Consider the following 20,537-nt stretch of genomic DNA (forward strand, 5'->3'; position numbering starts at 1 on the left):
GCCAATTTCCATTCCGACCAAATCCACCACGCTGACTCTGTTTCATTTCTCATCTTCTTCAACCTCCAATATAAACCTCCAAACAAACCATTAGTAAATCTCTTTTTTGCTTTTAATTTCTCCACTCAAACATAAAAATCATAAAATCAAACAAAATAACAATCCACTCTGTTTATCATTTTACTCGAAATCTTAAAAAAATCATTAAAAAAAAAAAAAAAGGTTGAAACGATGTCGTGGTTGAGGAATGCCGTGAACAAAGCGGTGGAGGTCGGGAACAAGAACAACCTGACACGCACCGTAAGGAACTACGCGGACACCGTCGTTCAACAGGCCGGCCAAGCCGTCGCTGAAGGAGCCAAAATCTTGCAAGATCGAATTGTAATGTCATTTCAGTTTTTCGCTTTCAATTCTAGTTTAAATTTAGGGTTTTTGTTACTTATCTTTTGCAATAATCAATTAAATTTGATCTTGTTGGGGAAATATAGAATGTAGCAAGCTGGAAGCTCTTGAATGTTGCCTTTAGGGTTTCTGTTAGGTTATATAATTACCATATTTATTTCGAGTTATTTGATGATAATTTTATTGTTTATTTTGTAGTTTGAAAAGATTTATTTATATAATTTTTATGATGTGTCTGATAAAGTTAGATATTTCATGTTTTGGGAACTTTAAAGTTGCCATCTATGTTTCAAGGGAGTTATGTTGCTGGAGCTGATGCTACTGGAGTGACGCTAAAATTTGATGTCAAAGTAGTAAAATTTGACGTTCCATGTTATTAAAACTGTAACTGTAACCTTAGTAGTCCATTGGATGGACCTCTGTTTGAATTCAGTGTTTATTTAATTTGTTTTTAAATTCAAATCTGAGTGCGTAACTTGTTTAAGTTGTATGCTGATGAAGGGGACGCGGAATTTCAGAAGTGCAAAGCAAACTATCAAAAGATTGGAGGAAGCTGCAATCTCATGTAGGGGCCCGGAAAGAGTAATGTTGCTGAGAAGATGGTTGATTGTGCTTAAACAGGCTGAAAGATCATCAGCCCCTGTATCTGAGGATAAAGAAAAAGTGCATGAGCCTCATGGGACTGATGAAGGAAAGGAGAGTCCAAGAAAATCAGCTATGGTGAGCTTAATTAGTTCTGAATACCATGTATTTAAGTTTTCAATTTGGCTGTACGAAAAATGCAATTTTGTTATGGATTGTGCCATTTTGCTTTATGTTTTGTGACTTTATATATTGGTTTCTGAGGTCTGTAGTTCACTGTCCTCCCTCCTCTTATCTCTTTAGTGTACAATACTTCTACTAAATTTAAGAGTACTATGTCAAATTCATATTGCTAGTTATATTGTTGCCACTATCTCATATCTAGGGTGAAAAAGTGTGTACTGGTTCTGAGTGCATGCTATTTTAAATTGTGTATGCTGGAACTCTTTATCAAGAGAGAGACCCAAACAGTGACTATTTAAATGTGAGATATACTGCAGTTGATTGCAGTTGTCCTTTCCAATAATAAAGGTGCTTATTGTTTTGTGAACTTTTGGTTTCTTTTGCTGAGTTGTAACATTAATGAATATCGGGACCATAGATTTGCTAATTATATCCCAATTTTTTGGCTATGTGAATTTATTCAATTTAATTATTGGCATACCAATACTGTTAGTCCATATTATTGTCCCTTGAATTTTATTTCTATTGTTTAAGTTGCTCTTCTCAATGACCTTTTTGTTGTTATGTACAGCTTCTGTATTATGACTCTGATGTTGGGGGTGAACCTTTGAATTTCCGTGATGTTTTTCTTCAAAGCCAGGCTCTGGAGGGCATAACATTGTCCATGGTATGCTAAAATTAATCTGAATCATTTGTGCAAACTTGAATTATACTTGCCACTTTGAATTAATTAATGGAATCTTGGATATTGGTGTGGTTCTAAATGAACATCTACATTTTCTGTTTGTTGGTTATGAAGGTTAACCATGGGTTAACTCTTTTTAATGATTCAGATTCTTGAAGCACCAAGTGATGAAGAAATTTCTTTGCTCTTGGAGATGTTTGGGTGAGTATAATTGTTATTATCATAATAATTATTTCTTAATTGTGACCTATAATGCACTATAGCTTACTGGACTAAGATTGAAAATTTCCTTGTTAATCCATGGTGCTAAAAGTTTCTAAATATTTGGCTTAGGATTAGCTACTATTTAGCATTAGCAGGATGTGGCAGCAATTTTTTTAAGTATTTATGTTTTGTTTTTGAGTTTATTGCATCTTGCTGGAGAATTTGTTGGGTCCATCGAGGTATATATAAAAAGAGTTGTGAGTCAATGTTTGAAGTGAGCCCCAGTTCGATCTTTTGTTTTTAGTTTTTGGTTTCTTTTTTTTAAATCACTAATTATTTGCTTGTTTGCAGGCTCTGCCTTATAGGAGGAAAAGAAGTTCATAATGCAATAACAAGCAGTATACAGGATCTAGCTACAGCTCTCTCAAGCTACCAAGAAGAAGTATTGGTAAACCCATGAAAAACATTAATCAAGCTTTTATTATTTTACTCATTTACAGGGCTCTGGAACATCGAACCCGCAAATGTGGTTTTAGCTGTCTTGCCTAATTTGTGCATAAGTAATTGCTTTGGTGCAGATTGCTGGTTTGACCTACTCACCATCTTCTTCTTTCTGGTGGTAAATGTATAGGTAAAGCGGGAGGAATTGCTTCAGTTTGCACAAGGTGCCATTTCAGGGTTGAAGATTAATGCTGATATTATCAGGTGGTTGAGAAATGAGGAGCTTCTCTCTTCATTCCTCGTTCTTTCAATTTTTTATTTCCTTTTCTCTGGTTTTTTGCATTTTGGTTCGAGATCTCTGCCTAAGCTCTTATATGGGTTGTAAATGTCATGTTCTGTTATGTTTGGAGTCTTCAATATATTCTATACTCTGTGTTTTCTCTGGAGGAATATGGAGTTTTCTTTTGGATGCATTCTTATATATTTTTAATTTGAATACAATGCTATGTTGAAATAGATCTTGATAGATAAATAATTATTCATGTTGACATGGAAAAGACTGAATTAACAGGTTCTTTCTTTCCTTTTTTTGATCTGCTTTCTGGTAGAATTGATGCTGAAGCCTCCGACCTAAAGAAAAAACTTGATAGATTGAATGTTTCTCTAAAAGCTTCAAATGAAGGTCTTGAGCAAGCATCTGAAGAAACTACTATGGCAACAATAGAGGTGAGCTTGGTTACTGATTACCATTTTTTTTTTTTTTTTTTCTTTCAAAGATGTTGTGGGGTATCAAAATACTTTCTGGATAAAAACTTCAATTCAGAATCAGACTGAGTTAGTTGTCACTTTTAAGGAAGGCTCAGAAGTAGGATATTCATATTTGCATTGGTTATTTGACCTCCATGGAGCTATGGTATAGTATATTTGGTTCTTCAAATCAAGATAAAATGGAAACTATTTTGAGGTACTTCCTATTGATATGGGTGGGTGTTTTCATGGGCGTAGGATAATCTCAACCCTTTAATTGAGTAAAAAGCTATGAACTATGAAATTGACCACTCTTTCTTTATAAATAGGCTTTGAAAGAAGCACTTGCACAAGTTCGGGCTTGTTCCAGATTGGAGGGACTTTTGCTAAAAAAGAAAATGTTGAACAATGGAGACTCTCCCGAGATACATGCTCAAAAGGTACTCATATGCTTGCTCTTTGGTTGTTCCTTGGTTATGTTTGAATGAGCATTTTCCTCTTGGTCCCCTTTTTTCTATTTTGATTTTACTTCTATGTGTTTGTGTGAAGTGTTTTTTCTATGCCATGTCTTCTTTGTCCCTTTTAAGCTATGAATTTGTGGACATAGATGTGAGCGGGGTGATATTAATGTAAGCAGGTTGAGAAGCTGAAGGTGTTATCTCTTTTAACTCTACCGTAAAATCTGAAAAGCGCATTTCAGATCACAGGTATCTTTTTGGTGTTTTTTTTTTTTTTTTTTTTTTTCTTTTTTTTTTTTGTCTAAAGCATCATAAACTTCCACTTTCTACCCAGTTATCTGGAGTGTGAAGGAATTTAATTGAATTTGTGGGAAGTGCAAAGTAAATGATGGGATGTGAAGGTGATATAGCATGCATTACTTTAGATTGTCAATAGGATGATAATCCTAATTTCTCCTTTGTGTTCATGATGCCTTGATAAATTAATCTGGAAATATGAAAATCTATCATCTTGGTTTCTTTCAGTAGTTAATTCTTTTAATACAGCCTTGTTCTTTCTTTTTCTTTTTCAGTTTTCTTTTTGGGCCTTAAAATTTTTATGGTGTAAAATTATGAGTCATAAGTTCTTGAAAACATCAGTTCTCAGTTTGATTCTAGAACACATAAATGATTGCTCAGAGGGATTTTGCCTAGAAAGGTTGGTTTGTATAGAAGCAGAGGCGGGGCTGTGTTGAGTGATATGTTCTAAACGAGGAGATGTTTGTGGCAAAGAAGATGGTGAATGTTATTGTAAGATATAGCTTCGACTCGTATCCCGTCTGGATGCTGGCTATGTGCTTGTGAGAGGGTGCAGACCCTTCAGAAATTCTTGATGTATTTTGAGCAGTATAAGCAGATGACTGTCTTGATTATATTTGGATATCTACTTTCAGCTTATTTATCTTTCACATGAAGAGGTTAGATTGGATATAAAAATAATCAATCAAGGTGTCTTACATGATCTAGGAAGATGTTTGGGTCTACATCCAAAGTATCATATTAACATGACAAGATGGTTTCCCTAATAGGGGTTCATTATTTACCCTGTGATTGGCAGAGTACAAAAAGAGGAAGCACTAAAAGTTCGTGTGTTAAAGGCAAGTGAAGCTGGTGAAAAAGAAAAGGTAATGTCCTTGCGTGTTGATGCTCTTTTGGTCTTTTCTTCTCAGTAAGTGCTGAACTACCTAGGCATTGTACTCATTTATTATCATATGATGCATCATGGTATGGATTTCAAATGTGCTTGTTACAAGCTCAACTTAATAGTTGATTAGATAGTTTAATTAGAAAGGAAATTTCTTCTATGAGCTAAGGAACAGAAAGATAAGAAAAATTAACGATGTTATTTCTTTCTTGTGGAATAGCCCTCTCATTTCTGCAATCATTTAATTCTGTGGATGCCTCTCTTTCTATTTGAACAGTCAGTTACACTGTGCTTGACTGGTTTTGCTGAAGTGGTGGAGAACTGTTGTGGCTGAAATCTTTTTGCATTCAGGAAACCGCTCTGAAAATTTTCTTTTGCTATACTTTCTGTTAAATTTTTTGTTTTCTTCATGTGTTTCTTGCTTAATGGTACTGCACAATCATATATACATTATTGAGTCTTGTATAAAGCGATTATGTCTATTTACTGATACTATGTGTTGTTTTCATTAAATTTCAAGTTATATCTAACCATTGTATGTTATTTACTATGAATTTTGTGTTCGTGGGGTACTTGAGTTTTATTTTAATGTTTGTTTCCAGGAATTATCAGCTGAGATTGCAGAACTTGAAAAAGAAAGAGATCATCTTGAAGCTGAACTAAAAAAGGTCTCTCTTTCTCTCTTTCTCTTTGTCACATTTAGTTGTGGTTATGTAAAGTATATGTTAAGGGTGCATGTTTCTTTTCAGAAAATATGAATGTGGTGCCATCTCTAATTCATTTTCTTTGTGCTGTATTGTAAATTTACTAGTGTTGCAATATGGTACTTGTGAGATAAACAGTTTGATAGGCCTCCTATAACCAAAGTATACAAAAAGAAGAGAAAGGGCAGCAGGGGAAATTCACTGGACAGGGGCAGCAAAGGAAATGCAGTTTAAATCAGTTAGGAAGAATCTCCACGTAAGGGCAGTGCGAAAAGTGTGAGTTCAGCAGTATTTAAGAGAGAACAAATTGTAAGCTGAGGAGGATGAAATCTGGAATCAAGGGAGGCTGCTAGACCCTCGAAGTGCTAGCCAACTTTTAACTTTTCTTTGTCATTTACTTTTGCTGTTGCAGTGTTAACCATTCCCAATCTGTATATGAGAATTTCGGTTGTTTTGTGTTACAGAGCAGGGTTGTCTTATTGAATTTCCTTAATAATATTTGGTTGAGTTGTGTGATTTCCTGGTGATTCCATCACAGTTTCATCTCATTCTGCCGGATTATGTTTTCTTTATCATCTGCTGCATGAAATGCAGTGAGCAGGTGCTCTAAAATGTTATTGTTTTACTAATTCTGATGTGCATACAGTTGTTGTGGAACCATCTGAATGATGTAAATCTTAAATAGTGCAAGGGCTTTAAGACTTCCATTTAGTTCATGATTCCTGCCTACAGTGAATATAACTTAGATGAACTGTATGGATTTTGTAACCTTTACCATTTTAGTTCCAAAGATGTTTGAAACTATATTGTGGAGGGACTGTTCAAGTAATCTTGTAGTTCATGAGCCTTGAGTGTAGGTGCATCTGTTTACTTTGTTGCCAGTCAGAGCCGGTGACATCCTGTTGATGACTCGATTAGTTCATTGGTTGTGAACAGTTTAAGATTGGTCTATGTGGTGTAGGTTAATATTACTTTGGCTGCTGCTCAAGCACGCCTTCGCAATGCCAAGGAAGAGAGGGAACAATTTGATGAAGCTAACAATCAGATTGTTGAGCACTTGAAAACAAAGGTTGGATGCTTCTCTTGGGATTTCTTTTGGAATCCTAATAAGTTAACGTTTAGAGATTACTCCACAGTATACTTTTTCTGGCCCCTCTTATCAGTCAAATATCCGAATAATGATTTTCTAATTTTTTGTGCTTTGTAGGAAGATGAGCTCTTGAAATCCATTGCTGCATGTAGGGTAGAAGCAGATGTGCTCAATACATGGATTAATTTTTTGGAAGACACTTGGGTTCTCCAATGCTCTAATGCAGAAATTAAGGATAAGCAGGTCAAGTATGTACTTTGACCTATTTTCTTAACATTTATATAACTTAAGAGGATGAACATTATGAGATATGCTCTTATTTCTTTCTTGTCTGCTTTTTAAAATGACTTACTTTTTGGTTAATACTTACTGCTGTTTTACACTTTCAAGTGATGAGTTGGACAAGCATGAGGACTATTTTGTGAAGTTGGCCATTTCCCTGCTCTCTGCTTACAAGGTATTTGATTATATTTTTTTCTAAAGAATTTTTATCCTGAAATTGCAGCTGCTTTTGTTTTTTTTTTAACTCTCTCTCTCTCTCTTTCTCATGTTTTCTTTTTTGGTTGCAACCATGTGTATTTATGCAGAAAGAGTTGGGGCCTTCTATTGTTCGCATTGAAAAATTTGTGGAGAACCTAAAGAATTTGAAAGAAGGGTAATGGCATTCTGTTTGCACTGGAATGGTTCTCACAATTACGAAGTTATTTAATTTTTTTTCACTGGTTGAAGCAGGTCCGAGGAGGAATCTAGGAATGAGGATTCAAAGGAACTGAACCCTAGGAAAAATCTTGAAGAGGAATATCTAAACTATGAAGCCAAGGTAGAAATATGTATTTTCAGTGCTTAAGTTCAAATGTGTGTATAAGAGTTCGCTTTTTATCATGTTATGATTTGTTAGTATGTTTGCAAGACCTCATCCTCTTTCTTTCACCACCTTTAGGGTCTACTATCTTTTCACCATCTTAAGTTCATCAATGGGTATTTTCATCAAGATTTCATGTCAAAAAAAATTTTAGAACTTATTTTTAAGTTCTTCGATGGTTTTCTATCCTTTTTTTAACATTTTTTTGGTAAATTTTTTTATTCTAGTTTAATTACAAAAGAATTTGAATTTAAAATATATAGGCATTTTTTTTTTTCATTCTTTACTGGTGTAGACATGTCTGCTGACTTTTATGTTTCCTGTGTACGTGGATTTGTTGCTTTCTTTCAGATCATAACCACCTTCAGTGTGATAGATAACATGAAAGAGCAATTTTATGCTCAACGGGAAATAAATTCCAGGTCTGATATTCTAGTTGTGTTCATTCCTTTGTTTCTTATACATGGTTGTTGCTGTATTCCATTTGACGGGGATACTCACAACCCTCCCTTTTTGATCCAGGAAAGATGATGCTAGGGTTAAAGAGTTATTTGATGATATTGAGAAGTTGCGACAGGAATTTGAATCTATTGATAGACCGAATTTGGAATTGGAGAATCCGACACCAAAAGCTGATGCTCCGGCTGATGCTCCATTCAATGAGAAACCACCAGGAAGTCCCTCCGATACCACTGCACAAGGAATCACTACTGTAAAACCCAAGATAAATGAGCATCCCGAGAAATCTGCCGTTAAGGCAGAGCAGGTGCTGGACCATGAAGCCGAGTTGGCAAAGTTAGAGTCCGAGTTTGGGAAGGTTGGTCAAGACTACTCAGGAGAAGAAATTGGTGACTGGGAGTTCGATGAGCTTGAAAGGGAGTTCAAAACTGAAGGTTCAGCAGCAAGCAAATAGCTCAATTCGCTCAGTCAAATTAGTGATTATTAATATTGAAGTCTAATAAACAAAGCATGCATAAACATGCTATAAATTTGTATCTGACCTCTCCAGAAGCTGCGTTTTTAGATCACAGGCTTTTTTGTAACTTCTATGTAACATTGTATGGAATGTTGATTTATTGATTCTTCTGTAAATTCTCAAAGTTGTATGTTGTAATGTGGAATTGATGAAACAAATGAATGAAAGGGCTTTATATAAATGGACGTGGCTGCTGAATCTTAACAGTTTGATTGATATTTCTTTTGCTTGAATCACAGGCATACACCTTCTTGTTCGTTGTAGGAGTTTGGTGTGTGAATTATTTTGCAAAATTTCTGCCTATTGGTTGAATGGCAAGTGACCTTTGAGCGAGAAAATCGCCATTTCTTTGCTTGTAAGTGGAGGATGAGCTGCTGATATTGAAAGGGGACCCTCATGCTTCCTTGCAAAGGAATGAAGGAACCAAAGTACAGAATTTGTGGTTCAGATTTTGGTTATTTTGAATCCAAGGAGAAATTGTTAAAGACTTGATCAAGTGGTGGTCTCCCGATAAGGAAGTTGAAATATGTTTTGTCTTTAAAGGAGCATCATCATTGTGCAGTGGCTCTTATGCTTTCAACACAAGGGTACATAAACTAGTGGGCTGGAAGCCTCCAATCTGTAATCGCTTCAAAAGGCAGCTTTCTGAAATATGACTTCACCAAAAGTTTTTGCTTGGAACTGTTGTTGCAATTTCTACTTTTGTCAAATGCTGGTGGGCTTCCCGGCAAAGTTGCCCCCAGAAGTTTCTTCCTTGTTGATTCTTCAACCAATCGAAGAACTTATGCATCCTGATTTTCTGGGTGGTGGGTCATTGGATTGAAACACTTATGGCTATCCTTTGCCTATACTGGAAGAAATTATTGCCCCAGCCATATATTAATCCAATATCTCATTTAAGAGATTGTAATATGAAAGCTACAACAGAGGTGGGCATTGGATTTGGATGTTACAAATATAACGAAACTTCTTAATTGATGGTTACTCCTGTGTTGATTTTGAAAGATATTTGTCAAGAAAGAAAAACAAAGTGGTTTAGAAGATAAGGAATTGTTTAGCTATGGTGGGGAATCTAGTGAAGCTACAAGATTATAATTACTCAGCAACATAAAAGAAACTTTAAAGGAAACCAACAAACGGTGAGTGAAGATTAATTATTATTTGTCGACATAAAAATTATTTCAAGGAAACAAACAAATGACAAGTAAGTTCACGATACATTAGATAAATGAGTTTGACGTATAAATGACATGATATGTTTATCGTAATTATATTATTCTGTAAGTAGTCTGCGGACGTGTGGTTTCAGGCTTTCAGCCAAACAAAAGGCAAATATATTGAATCATTGTGTCCATTACTGTACTGCACAGCTATACTCCTATTTAGAAGAATATAGTTATAGTAAAAAGTCTGTACTATCAGGAACTTTTGGAGCTTCTTTACTTTCTTCACTCAATTGCAGAGGACAATATATATAATTCATTCATGAACTACGTTTTCAACAATCCACATGTGTATGCAGAAGAAACTCATCCTCATCCATTGCATACTGAAATTAGGGTCAAAGTTTAGCATGCATGCATGGAAGATTTTATGTAGTCAGAGCTTTGTGCTAGCAATACACGTGACATGAAGATACCTTGAACACGGCTAAAAATACTTTGTCAAGAGTGCTTCAAGAAACAGTGTTCGATGTGTTTTCTTATGCTTGTTTCAGAATACAAAGCTATAGCAAACTGTTTTCCGTTTTGGGTTTGAATTAGTGATTGAAAAGAAAGAAGAGAATCAAGAGCTTGAAATTTTATAAAGATGGGGGGAGTGTGTTAAAAGAGAAGACAAAAAAAAAAAAAAACTTAAGACTCGAGCTTTGTAGACATCCCATCCACAATTCCTTTAAACCCACCAAGAAATGTCGGATCATCATGTGTTGTTTTCAAATGAAATCAACAACTCATTCACCTCTCATCACTTCTTTTAATCATATGTCATTTTTAGATTAAACAAGAATCGGAAAAAGAAAGCAAAAAAGATGGACACGTGTGATTTGTGTTCATCAGTTCAAATGAGACAATCATGGGGAGTTTTTCTCAATAAACAAATCAACAAAAGATAGTTAAAAAAAAAAAAAAAAAACCCAGGAATCCAGTAAAAGTAGTAAAACCAGGTAAAGTATGTAAAGTGATTAGTTTAGCTATTTTTCTACTAGTGAAAAATGGAACTTTTTCCCAAGTTCGTTTCTTTTATTAGTCATGGGGGATAGAGATGGAACACAATTAATAACAATAATCCAGATGAGATTGCAGAAAACCAGGTTTTGAGATCTGGGCTGCTTTCAAATTTTAAGTCTGGTTACCAGAAATATCAAATTATTTTCCTGTGTGCATGATCTTTTTATAAGCCATTAACTAATGGAATAGAAAATATTATCAGGATGCGGGGCTTCTGTTTCTTTTACCATAAACTAATCACTTTCACCAATTTTGATGCTGGTTTAATTAACATTAAAATGAGCACGAGAAATTGGGGACCAGTTTTGGGATATTATTTTATTTGTGATACTACTTAAACACATCCCACTATAGCTATACAGCTGAATATTTCTTATTCAAATTGTGCTTCCAAAATCATATCCTGTGTTTAATCATTCAAGAGATGATAATCAAACTATATTAATGATGGTGTTAACGAATAATCAAGTCTTAATGATGTATTACTGAATAATTAACTTTCCAAAACTGTTTATCATGATCAACTCACCTCACTTATTCTATTTGAAGCGAAAGAAAAAAAGAATAGATGGGTTGGTAAAATCTAATATTTGTTACATGAAAAGCAATGAAAAATGAACCACAAAAATTTTTAAGTCTTCAAGAAAATAAAAGAAATGCAGAAATGGGACAGTGTTGGGCCATTTGAAAAGAATTCCCATCATGTTTCTGTATTTTATATTTGGAAGCATTCAACATTCTGACAATAACATTTTCCCACGCACTTTAAAGGGGTGCTCTTCCCTTCATTTCTTTCATCACAAACCTCCATAAACCATAGAGGAGAAACATCTTATCTTCTCAACACTCTTGAGTTTTTGAAATGGCTGTGAACCTTCTATCTTATGACAATGCAGATGACGATTACATTGATATGGAAGTAAGCTCATACACCAATTTCTTTAGAAACTCCATGGCCATGAACTCTCCTCCTCACACGAGGGAGTTTGAGTTCCAGATGTCTTCAACTTGTCATGAGAGGGAACCTTCAACTTCTCCTGCTGATGAGCTTTTTTACAAAGGGAAACTCCTTCCTCTTCACCTTCCGCCGCGTCTGCAAATGGTCGAAAAACTCCTTGAGAACACAAATTGTGTTTATGACAACACAAAAGATGCATTTGATCAAGATTTCTTTAGCACTCCTTTGGCCACTACCCTCACCACACCAACTACAACTAGTACCCCATTTGAGTCCTGCAATATTTCACCGTCTGAATCTTGTCAGGTTAGTCGAGAGCTGAATCCGAATGAGTACTTCTTCGAGTACTCAACCGATGAAGTTAGTGGTTTTATTGGCGAAAATCAGAAGAAGTCCTGGACTAAAAAGCTGAAGCTGATCAAACAATCTGCAATTGGTTCAAAGTTGAAGGCCTCCAAGGCTTATTTCAAGTCATTGTTTGGTAAATCCGGTTGCTCTGATGAGTCCTGTACGGCTGCCACAAAAGTTTCAAGTGAAGGACAGGTTTCAAAGGCTAAGGAGTGTTTAAATAATTATGTGAATGTGGCAAAGAAAAATCCATTCGGTCAAATTCAGAAGGGTAAATACCAAACTTCGGGTGGTCTAATGAGAAGTTTCGACAAAGGAAAGATTACTGAAGATAGTGCAAATTGCCATAGGAGATCATTCTCAATGGTTATCAAGCGGCACTCAACAAACAAGTCCTCATCTTCTTCATCATCATCCGGCTCTTCTTCGTCTTCAAGTTCTAACGACACTAACGGGTTCCATGAGCTCCAATTTCTCAAGAGAAGTAGCAGCAGTGCTTATTCAGAGTTTGAGAATTCTGTCCAGGGAGCAATTGCACATTGCAAACAGTCTCAGCAGCTATTCCATACCAGAAAGACTTTAAGCGACGTTGGGTTTCATTCATTTTCAGCTTCCAGGATTACAGTTAGTGATGATCAAGAAAGACAAGACCTTGGCAGGGGCTAAAACAAGAACAAAGTTCAAATTTTTTTACCCATGTGCTCCAATTTTCTTCTTTCGTAATTTTGATAATGGATATGCTTTGATTCAGAGAAAAAAAAATATTATCCATGATGTCCTGGATTGTTAGACCTGTTCATCCTGCAGAAGATTCTGAAAAAGCCCAATAAAATTCTTTTTCTTTTACTAGCATAATAAGTGTTTATGAATGAAAGTACATCCTAAAAGTAACAACTTAAAACTTTCAAATCAGGAATCTATCAACAATTTACTAGTCATTTTCTGAGGCAAGAAACTGTGAGTCCAACAATTATAAAGTCATTTGGAATTTTCTTCACACTTATCCTTTCTGCCAGCAACAGGAATCTGTTTTGGCTAATTTGAAATTTCTCAGGAATATGATACAGAATTTGGTACCAATAATAGAAGTATAGTACACTGTTTGCCCTGGAACTGTTCAAGATTGTTGCCTATATTTCCTTTTATCTAATGACCAAGAAATTGAATTTTACATTTTCTAAGATTGATCTTTGACAGTTGGCAGATTCCTTCCTTGTCTCGAATTAAGAGATTGAGAAAAAGAAAGAATTTTCCGGACAGGACTCCAGGATTCCAGAGAGCTATCCTGATGCAATTAAAGAGATTGTTCAAACAAGTCAAAACCACTGCCTAATTTTTGCCTTTGTTTCCAAATGATAATAAGAAAATAATAATAATAATAATAATAGTGATTACCATCACATATTAACAAAAATTTTACAATGCTTACCTGTAAAGTGTAGATGAATCTCCCTTGTCATCAAGTCAATGAGCCGACATGGCTCCCCTGATTTTTATTTATGTTTATAATTCCAAAGTAACACAAATTAGGCAAAGACGATGATGATTATGTTCGAGCCAATCATCGGATAACAGAATTAATAATAAACACATAAAATTTTAATAGCAAAAACCAACTTGTCAACTCAACTACTTCTTAGCTTTGGATGGTTGAATGGTTTGATAGGGATAGAAAATCCTGAATATATTATTCAAGAGGTTTTGAGTTTGGGTTCCTTTTTAGATGTTAATAAGAGTGGTCATTGAAACTTTTACTCGAACTATAGTTTCAAGATCCCGAAAGATTAATTAAAGTACACATAAACTGATCTAGACAACTCCGTTCATCAACCCAAAAAAAAAAAAAAACCCAACTTATCTGCCTCTTAAGAGAAGCAAAGGGACATTTGAATATGTCAAAAAAGGTTAAAAATAAGGAAAACGATTCTTGGATCAAACAAATAAAACGTTTTCTTTTAACTAAGCAGTAAGAAATGAATGAACCAGGGCCCTCTGGTACATGCACATTTGCACTATTGAATGAAGAATAAAATAATGTGCAAAACGAAATCTTCAAATGCAGACATACAGCCTTTCAGGTGGCCGCTTTTCTTTCTTTAGATTAGATTTTCCTAGTGGGTGTAACTCAACCTTAAACTAAGTAACAATGTCTGTCAGAATTTTGACAGGATTAGAAACCAAATTGAAAAGAAGAAAAGAAAGTAGTTAAAAGGCTATTTTGGTTGTTGTTGAGCACTGAGGGAGAACTCATAAAACATATAACTAAAAAAAAGAAAAAAAAGGAAAAAGTAAACCCTTTTGTTTTTATTTTTTTCCCACCCAACTTTTATGGATGACAAACTCAAATACCAGCTGGAATACTCAATTACATTCTTCATACTTAGAATTTTCAAGTGGCCCCAAAATTTTGTATAATAAAACTAATATGGGTTCAAAATGATCAGTTCATTTGAAGCTCTTTTGGCTTGCCATAGATGATCTAATTTAGATAAAAACGTGAGATAATTGTATTTATCTCCCAGGGTTTGGGTCTATGAAGTATATATCCTGCTGTTACAGTTTAAACTATTAGGATAGACTCGTTTGATTTTGATATACGTTAACCTATATAAAGAGAGAATGAATAATTCACTCGTACACATAAAGGCAGAATAGATAATTCACTCATTTTAGTATAAAAAATGTTATTTCGAAGTTCGGATTTGATTAAAGTTGTTAGTTTGAGGGGGGTATTTTCCAGTATTTGAAAGGTACAGTGGATATAGTCTTCCTCTCTATAAATGTTGATATTCTAACATATAGTCATTGTATCTAATAATCAAAGATCTCACTTTTTGTGATATCAGTACCTGATTCTACAATTATGCAATGAAGAAATCATGTTCTATATATTGCCAGTCATGTGTACTACTCAATGAAAAAGAGATCCTATGATTCTATACTCAACAAGAAAATGACAACAGTGGTGTGAGTGTTGTACTTGTAACTTGTAAGAGATTTTGCTTTGCTTAGAAGGGAAAACAAAAAATATTTTTAAGGATCATCTATCTAAATGAATCCAGCTTCCCTCAAATCACACAAATTTTTACACTATTCATTGTATCATATTAACAATATAGAAATAAGCTACACAAATCAGAGATTGTGACAAATATTTTCTGGGACTTTGGGGTTGTATGTCAAAATCTCTTTTTATGAATGTTATTTTTATTTTGGAAAAAGTAGATTTTTAGTTTTTTTTTTTGTTCTAAGCTTAAAAGTGCTTTTTATTAAACTGTTGTCAGTACTTTTCAAAAAGACTTATTTTTACTCAAATACTACAAGGATATATATGTGTCAAAAGCGTATCTATATCGTCAAAACTATCATTTGTAATTCTTTTTTTTTTTTTTTTTTTTGTGATCGAGAATGTCTTAACCAACTTGCATATATTTCAACTAATCTCCAAAAATCCTGACTGAATAAATCCCCTCAATCGCCTTTATAATTTCTTGTTGAAATTTATATAAACCATTTGAGTTATATGTGCTCTTTATTAAAGCAGTTTTATGAAAAGCCTAAAATATAATTCTCAACTAAAAGCCTCTAGCACTTGGGCTAAACATCCAGTTTTGTTTAGACAGTCCAATACTCGCAAAAGCTCAAAAGGCCCATCTTATTTTAAATTCTCCTCATTATTTTAAATTTCTAATTTTGGTCTTATCTGTTTGAGATTAAACTTAAATGAATATCATCACCCAAATTGATTTTGTTCTTCAGCATCATTTTGACGGTTTTTTTTTTTTTTTTTTTTTGGGCCAAAGGTTAGATACACCATAGTCTAATAAATTGATACCCTTACCAAGTTATAATTATTCCATTTGCAATACATTAGATAGTTATCCATAAGCCTAAATCATGCCCTTATCGTTTAAATTATAGATTTTTTTTTTTTGTCTGCCTGCCATGGATTATGATTAGATTGATTTTTAATATTATATAGGGTTCGGATCAGCATTGATAATTTTCAAGTGGAAGAGCATATATTTTGTACTCCAATTATTGTTTCATTTCTTTGTGTACAGCCGTCTTGGTGGAGCCATTTCGCATTTGAATTATTACATCTTCCATGTTCATTCTTCAGGCCAGATTAAAAGCACTGGTGCCCAAGCTGGTCAAATTTTGCATGTCAATGGAGCATTGTCTATGCATTTTCTGATACTTGTCCAGCGCCAGAGGATGTCCCTTTCCAGGGCATATTTTATCAAAGAATGATGAAGAAAATATTGGGTACCCCATTTATCAATTTTGCTTATTTTCCATTAGACAATAAGAACATTGCTGGAGATATGTCACAACAATTCCATACAGTTACTGTGCATATATGTTTCAGAAACATATATTCTGACTTACAAATATTCATTCCAGAGCAATTCCAGGCACAACCCATCTCCCAGTATCAGCTTCATCTGATGTACTATTTGATCTGGGAAACAGATGCTGAATCACAAGATTATGATCAACAATGCATCAGAATCAGGAACAATACCACAACCACAACCACGGCCAACTTCCTTTTCCCATCCGAGAACTTATAGCTTTCCTCTACGTACATATATACTAAGCATACTAAGCAACGTCCTACTTTTCTCCTTTCTCAGCTAAAGTAGGCGCAACATTTGCAATTCTGAGTTTGGTAGTCTGTTGCAGGAATGTAGGGAATAGGCAAAGCACACGGAAAAATTAGCCATATCAGATATATTATGCTTAATGTGAACTTCTATATTATTAAGCAAGTGATGCCTCAACATCTTTTTCATACATGTTTGATTACATCGCTCTATTCTCTACAACCATAAATATTCTTAAATGTTACAGGTCCACACTCAGAGAGCATAAATTCGATCGATTTCAGAATTGGAGAAGTCAGAGTGCGGCCATGAGTTGGATCCGCTTCTAAATCTTGCAGACTTCTCTCTCTTCCTTATTGATCGAGTCCTCTTAGATTTCACTACATAGTAAGTCATGGTGCCAAGAACCCCAGCCATTATCAATCCCCCGACAAGTGTCACCAAAATTGCTGCCCACTCATGTCGCCGACCAACGACTATGTATGAAGACGCCATAAATGCCACGGAGGTGCAAACAGAAGCCAACCACATCAACTTGTTAATCACCTCCACCACTCGTTTCTCTGCTTTCGTCTCGCCTCTGACTAGTGTAATTTGGACAACGACAACAGCCAAAGATGTAAAGAGCGCAATTGCATTAAAAATAAAAAAGATCTTGAAAGAGGCACTGTGCACCACCACAGCCATTCCATCATCATGATCCCCACCGGGCACAGTAAATATTGCTGCAAAAGCAACTGTGGCAAATAGTACAGCCACAACAGTTACTGAATTGGTGGCATTGTTGATCCCTTCCCGATGGAGTTTCCTGAGTTCTTTAGAAATATTACTAACATTTTTGTTGGTTCTTCTGGTTTGTTCTAACTGAGTGTGAACATCTTTCTTGATCTGAGTCACGGTTTTCCTCAACTCGTCCCTGGGCTGGTTCAGTTCATTAGCTCTGACAGCACCATAGCGAGAAAGGCAGTCCTTTATTTCTGAGGCTTCTTCAGATAGGGGAAGCTCTTCAGCTATGTCAAGAGCTGTTTTGTGGTCTCTGGTTAGTGCATTAACATTGGTGTCAGGAAGGGATAACAGCTCACTCACGATCTGCAAGAAAACAGGAAGTTCAATACAAAGGTGGTTTTAATATAAATTTCTAGAGATGCTTCCATATATTAATGGATTCATGGACACGTAAAACTGAGACCTAATAACAGTGCTGTTCTACACATCCTACATCTGCCAGAAAAAGTGCAGGTCAAACAAATCCAATTTGATACATTCAGGCGAAAGAAGCAAATTTAATCCTTTTAGTTAACTGATTTGATTATATGTGTGCATACAACTCTGATTTCAATTTACATCATTACTCCATTAAATAAATATGAGAATCATTAAACATTCAGAAGGGATGCAGAAAATGGACATCTGAAAGAACAAAATCTAAAGATAAGCATGCAGCATTAAATAGAGGCACCGCTTCTAGTTTTAAAAGAAAGAAAAAGAAAATAAATACCTCAGCTCGCTTTTTCCTGGTGGCTACATGTAATGCAGTGTTACCAAACTTGTCTGGAAGCATTACGATAGCAGCATCAGCCTCAAGAAGCAGTTTCACCACCTCACAGCTCTGTCCTTTTACAGCCATGTGAAGTGCAGTCTGCCCTTTCTTATCAGTCCTTCGGGCCAATTGTGCATCTTTGTTGAGTAATGCTCTCACTATTTCTACATGGCCTGGTCTGGCAGCTAGATGCAATGCATTTTTCCCATTGGATCTAGCTATCTCTAATAAGCTACTATCCTTTGACAGCAATTCATTGACTACAGCTGCATGTCCTCTTGTAGCTGCAGATATAAGCGGCGTTGCATTTGATGGGCCAAATGTTCGGCTTAAGCTGGGATCATGATCTAGTAACACTTGGACAATTGCTGCAACAAAAAGAAAAATTATTAGTATGAAGCCCCAGTCTTGTAGGAACATAAAGTGTTGCAACCAGTAATGTTTCTCACAAATGTTAAGAAAAACCATAACCACAGTCCTTGAAAAAGAACCAAGGACAAAAAGAACATCTAAACTCCACTAGTAGATGACCACATATCAGTAGAAAGCCACTTTCGCACATTTTCTAATTTTTAATTATAATCTGATCTCCATAACAAGTGAATATAATAACTCATAACTTTGATTGTAACATAGCAATCAGCAACCTCTACTTTAATAATTGCATTTGAAGAGATATCTCTTATGAATTTTCATAACAGAACAACAATCTCTCCCCCATTAACCATTAAGCTACTTATCATAACTGATAAGCAAATAACTGTTTAATTTTTAAATGTAAAAAACCAGCTATTACCTTATTGTTTAGAATACTAAACTCTTTATGACAAAGTTAAAGCTCAAGGCACAATTAAACCTTTCAACCTTATGCTATTTTAGAATACTCAAGCTTGCCACGATAAAGAAAAAGCATGAAATCAACATAATTACCATGATGCCCTTGGATCGCAGCAATATGCAAGGGATCAAGATTGGACTTATTTTTCCTTGTAAGACCCTCTTTGGACGAATACTTCAACAACTCCTTCACAACTTGTATATGCCCTTTATCAGCAGCTGTAAACAGTGCAGTTTCCCCCAACTCATTCACCTCATTCACAATTGACGCCCTTATCTCTGCAACTTCTGTATCAAAATCATCCCCACTTAAGGTCCCCACCATTTGGGAATCTATTTCAGCAAGAATCTGTTTAACTGCTCCTAAATCTCCGCGCTGAGCTATCAAATGCAGCTCAGTGTCGTTGTGACGACCCGTCACTTGTTTCACATACTTCTTTTTTCCTGCTTGGTCTATGCGTTTCCCTGAGTTGGAAAGGACCAAAGCTGGTGCTGTTGCTGAAGAAGGTGAAGGGGATGGCGAAAGCGAAGGCGTAGGTGATGGCGTCAGTGAAGGCTCCCAAAGAGAGTTTTGACTCAACTGTGGAGTCATTTGTCCTTTTTCAAGATCTCTCCCAGCTCCTGAAAACAATCATCACAGTTGATCAAGAATTACACAAAGTAACTACTCCAGAGCTTGTTATTATCGATCAATCACAACACCAATAATTTTATTAGGCTCATATTATTGTTGTCTTTTACTATAAACTCTGAAAACTTCCAGACCCAATTAACCAAGTTGAACTAGAGACAGCTAATTTTACAATCAAATAAACTCTTAACGTTTCTTTAGCTCAAAACTAATCAATCATATGATCTTATAAGCACTCAAACCTTTTTTATAGCTCCAATCAAGATCTTTTTTCTCAATCAATTAGACAATCAACAAGAAAATACCCACGAGTCTAATTAAAGAAAATATCTTCTTAATACTATTTACAGCAACAAAATTAAATTCTAGATCAGAAACTTCAATCATAGTATATATTTATTATTTTTTCATCTTAAAAAATAGAAATGATAGATTCTTCACCTAGATTCACGTTAACTACAATCAGAATATGTAAAAGACTCTTTAATTGAAAAAAACAAAAAAATTAATTGATGGGCATCGAGTCTTTTACCTTCCTCAATAGACGAAGCCATAGTTGAGTACCAAAAGGAAATGTAAAAAGTAAACTAAGAGATCACTGAAGAGAGGAATGAAAGTCGAAAGGAAGCTGAAAAGAAGAAGAAGAAGAAGAGTGAAGAAAAAGAGGATTAAATTACACTGATAAGGGAAGAGAAAGAGAAAGAGGAGAGAGAAGGAAAGGAAAGTGGGAGGAAGGAAGGGTGGTGGAATAGTTGAGTCGTGAATGTGAAGTGTTTGTCGAAAGGCGGAAAAGAGCTTTTGGATTTTTGTCATAATTTATCTTTGTTATTCTTCTTCCCACGTCAACCACTCGACCAAATACTTTTGT

General features: G+C 35.2%; 3 protein-coding genes across 3 annotated transcripts; 2 read left to right on the forward strand and 1 right to left on the reverse strand.

Annotated features, from left to right (window-relative positions):
- LOC116107950 (filamin-A-interacting protein 1-like) lies at positions 1–8,735 on the forward strand. The gene is given in 19 exon segments (XM_031394231.1): positions 1–381; positions 904–1,122; positions 1,739–1,834; positions 2,001–2,053; positions 2,408–2,504; positions 2,688–2,761; positions 3,106–3,223; positions 3,574–3,684; positions 3,882–3,906; positions 3,909–3,951; positions 4,799–4,865; positions 5,488–5,553; positions 6,551–6,658; positions 6,797–6,927; positions 7,070–7,136; positions 7,267–7,334; positions 7,412–7,499; positions 7,893–7,963; positions 8,064–8,735. Coding segments are annotated over 19 exon segments (2,043 nt in total). The 5' UTR covers positions 1–231; the 3' UTR covers positions 8,455–8,735.
- A 2,775-nt stretch (positions 8,736–11,510) lies between these two features.
- On the forward strand, positions 11,511–12,890 carry LOC116107991 (probable membrane-associated kinase regulator 4). The gene has a single exon (XM_031394275.1). It carries the CDS (start codon positions 11,608–11,610, stop codon positions 12,715–12,717), a length of 1,110 nt encoding a protein of 369 aa, XP_031250135.1. The 5' UTR covers positions 11,511–11,607; the 3' UTR covers positions 12,718–12,890.
- Positions 12,891–16,789: 3,899 nt separating this feature from the next.
- LOC116107957 (ankyrin repeat-containing protein ITN1) lies at positions 16,790–20,319 on the reverse strand. The gene is made up of 4 exons (XM_031394239.1): positions 20,202–20,319; positions 19,132–19,659; positions 18,160–18,569; positions 16,790–17,750 (listed from the first exon to the last, which is right to left on the reverse strand). The coding sequence occupies exons 1-4, from the start codon at positions 20,221–20,223 to the stop codon at positions 16,917–16,919; spliced, it is 1,794 nt and encodes a 597-aa protein (XP_031250099.1). The 5' UTR covers positions 20,224–20,319; the 3' UTR covers positions 16,790–16,916.
- Between the last annotated feature and the right edge of the window lie 218 nt (positions 20,320–20,537).

The sequence above is a fragment of the Pistacia vera genome, unplaced genomic scaffold (genome assembly GCF_008641045.1).
Source record: "Pistacia vera cultivar Batoury unplaced genomic scaffold, PisVer_v2 Contig550, whole genome shotgun sequence".
Classification (NCBI taxonomy): domain Eukaryota; kingdom Viridiplantae; phylum Streptophyta; class Magnoliopsida; order Sapindales; family Anacardiaceae; genus Pistacia; species Pistacia vera.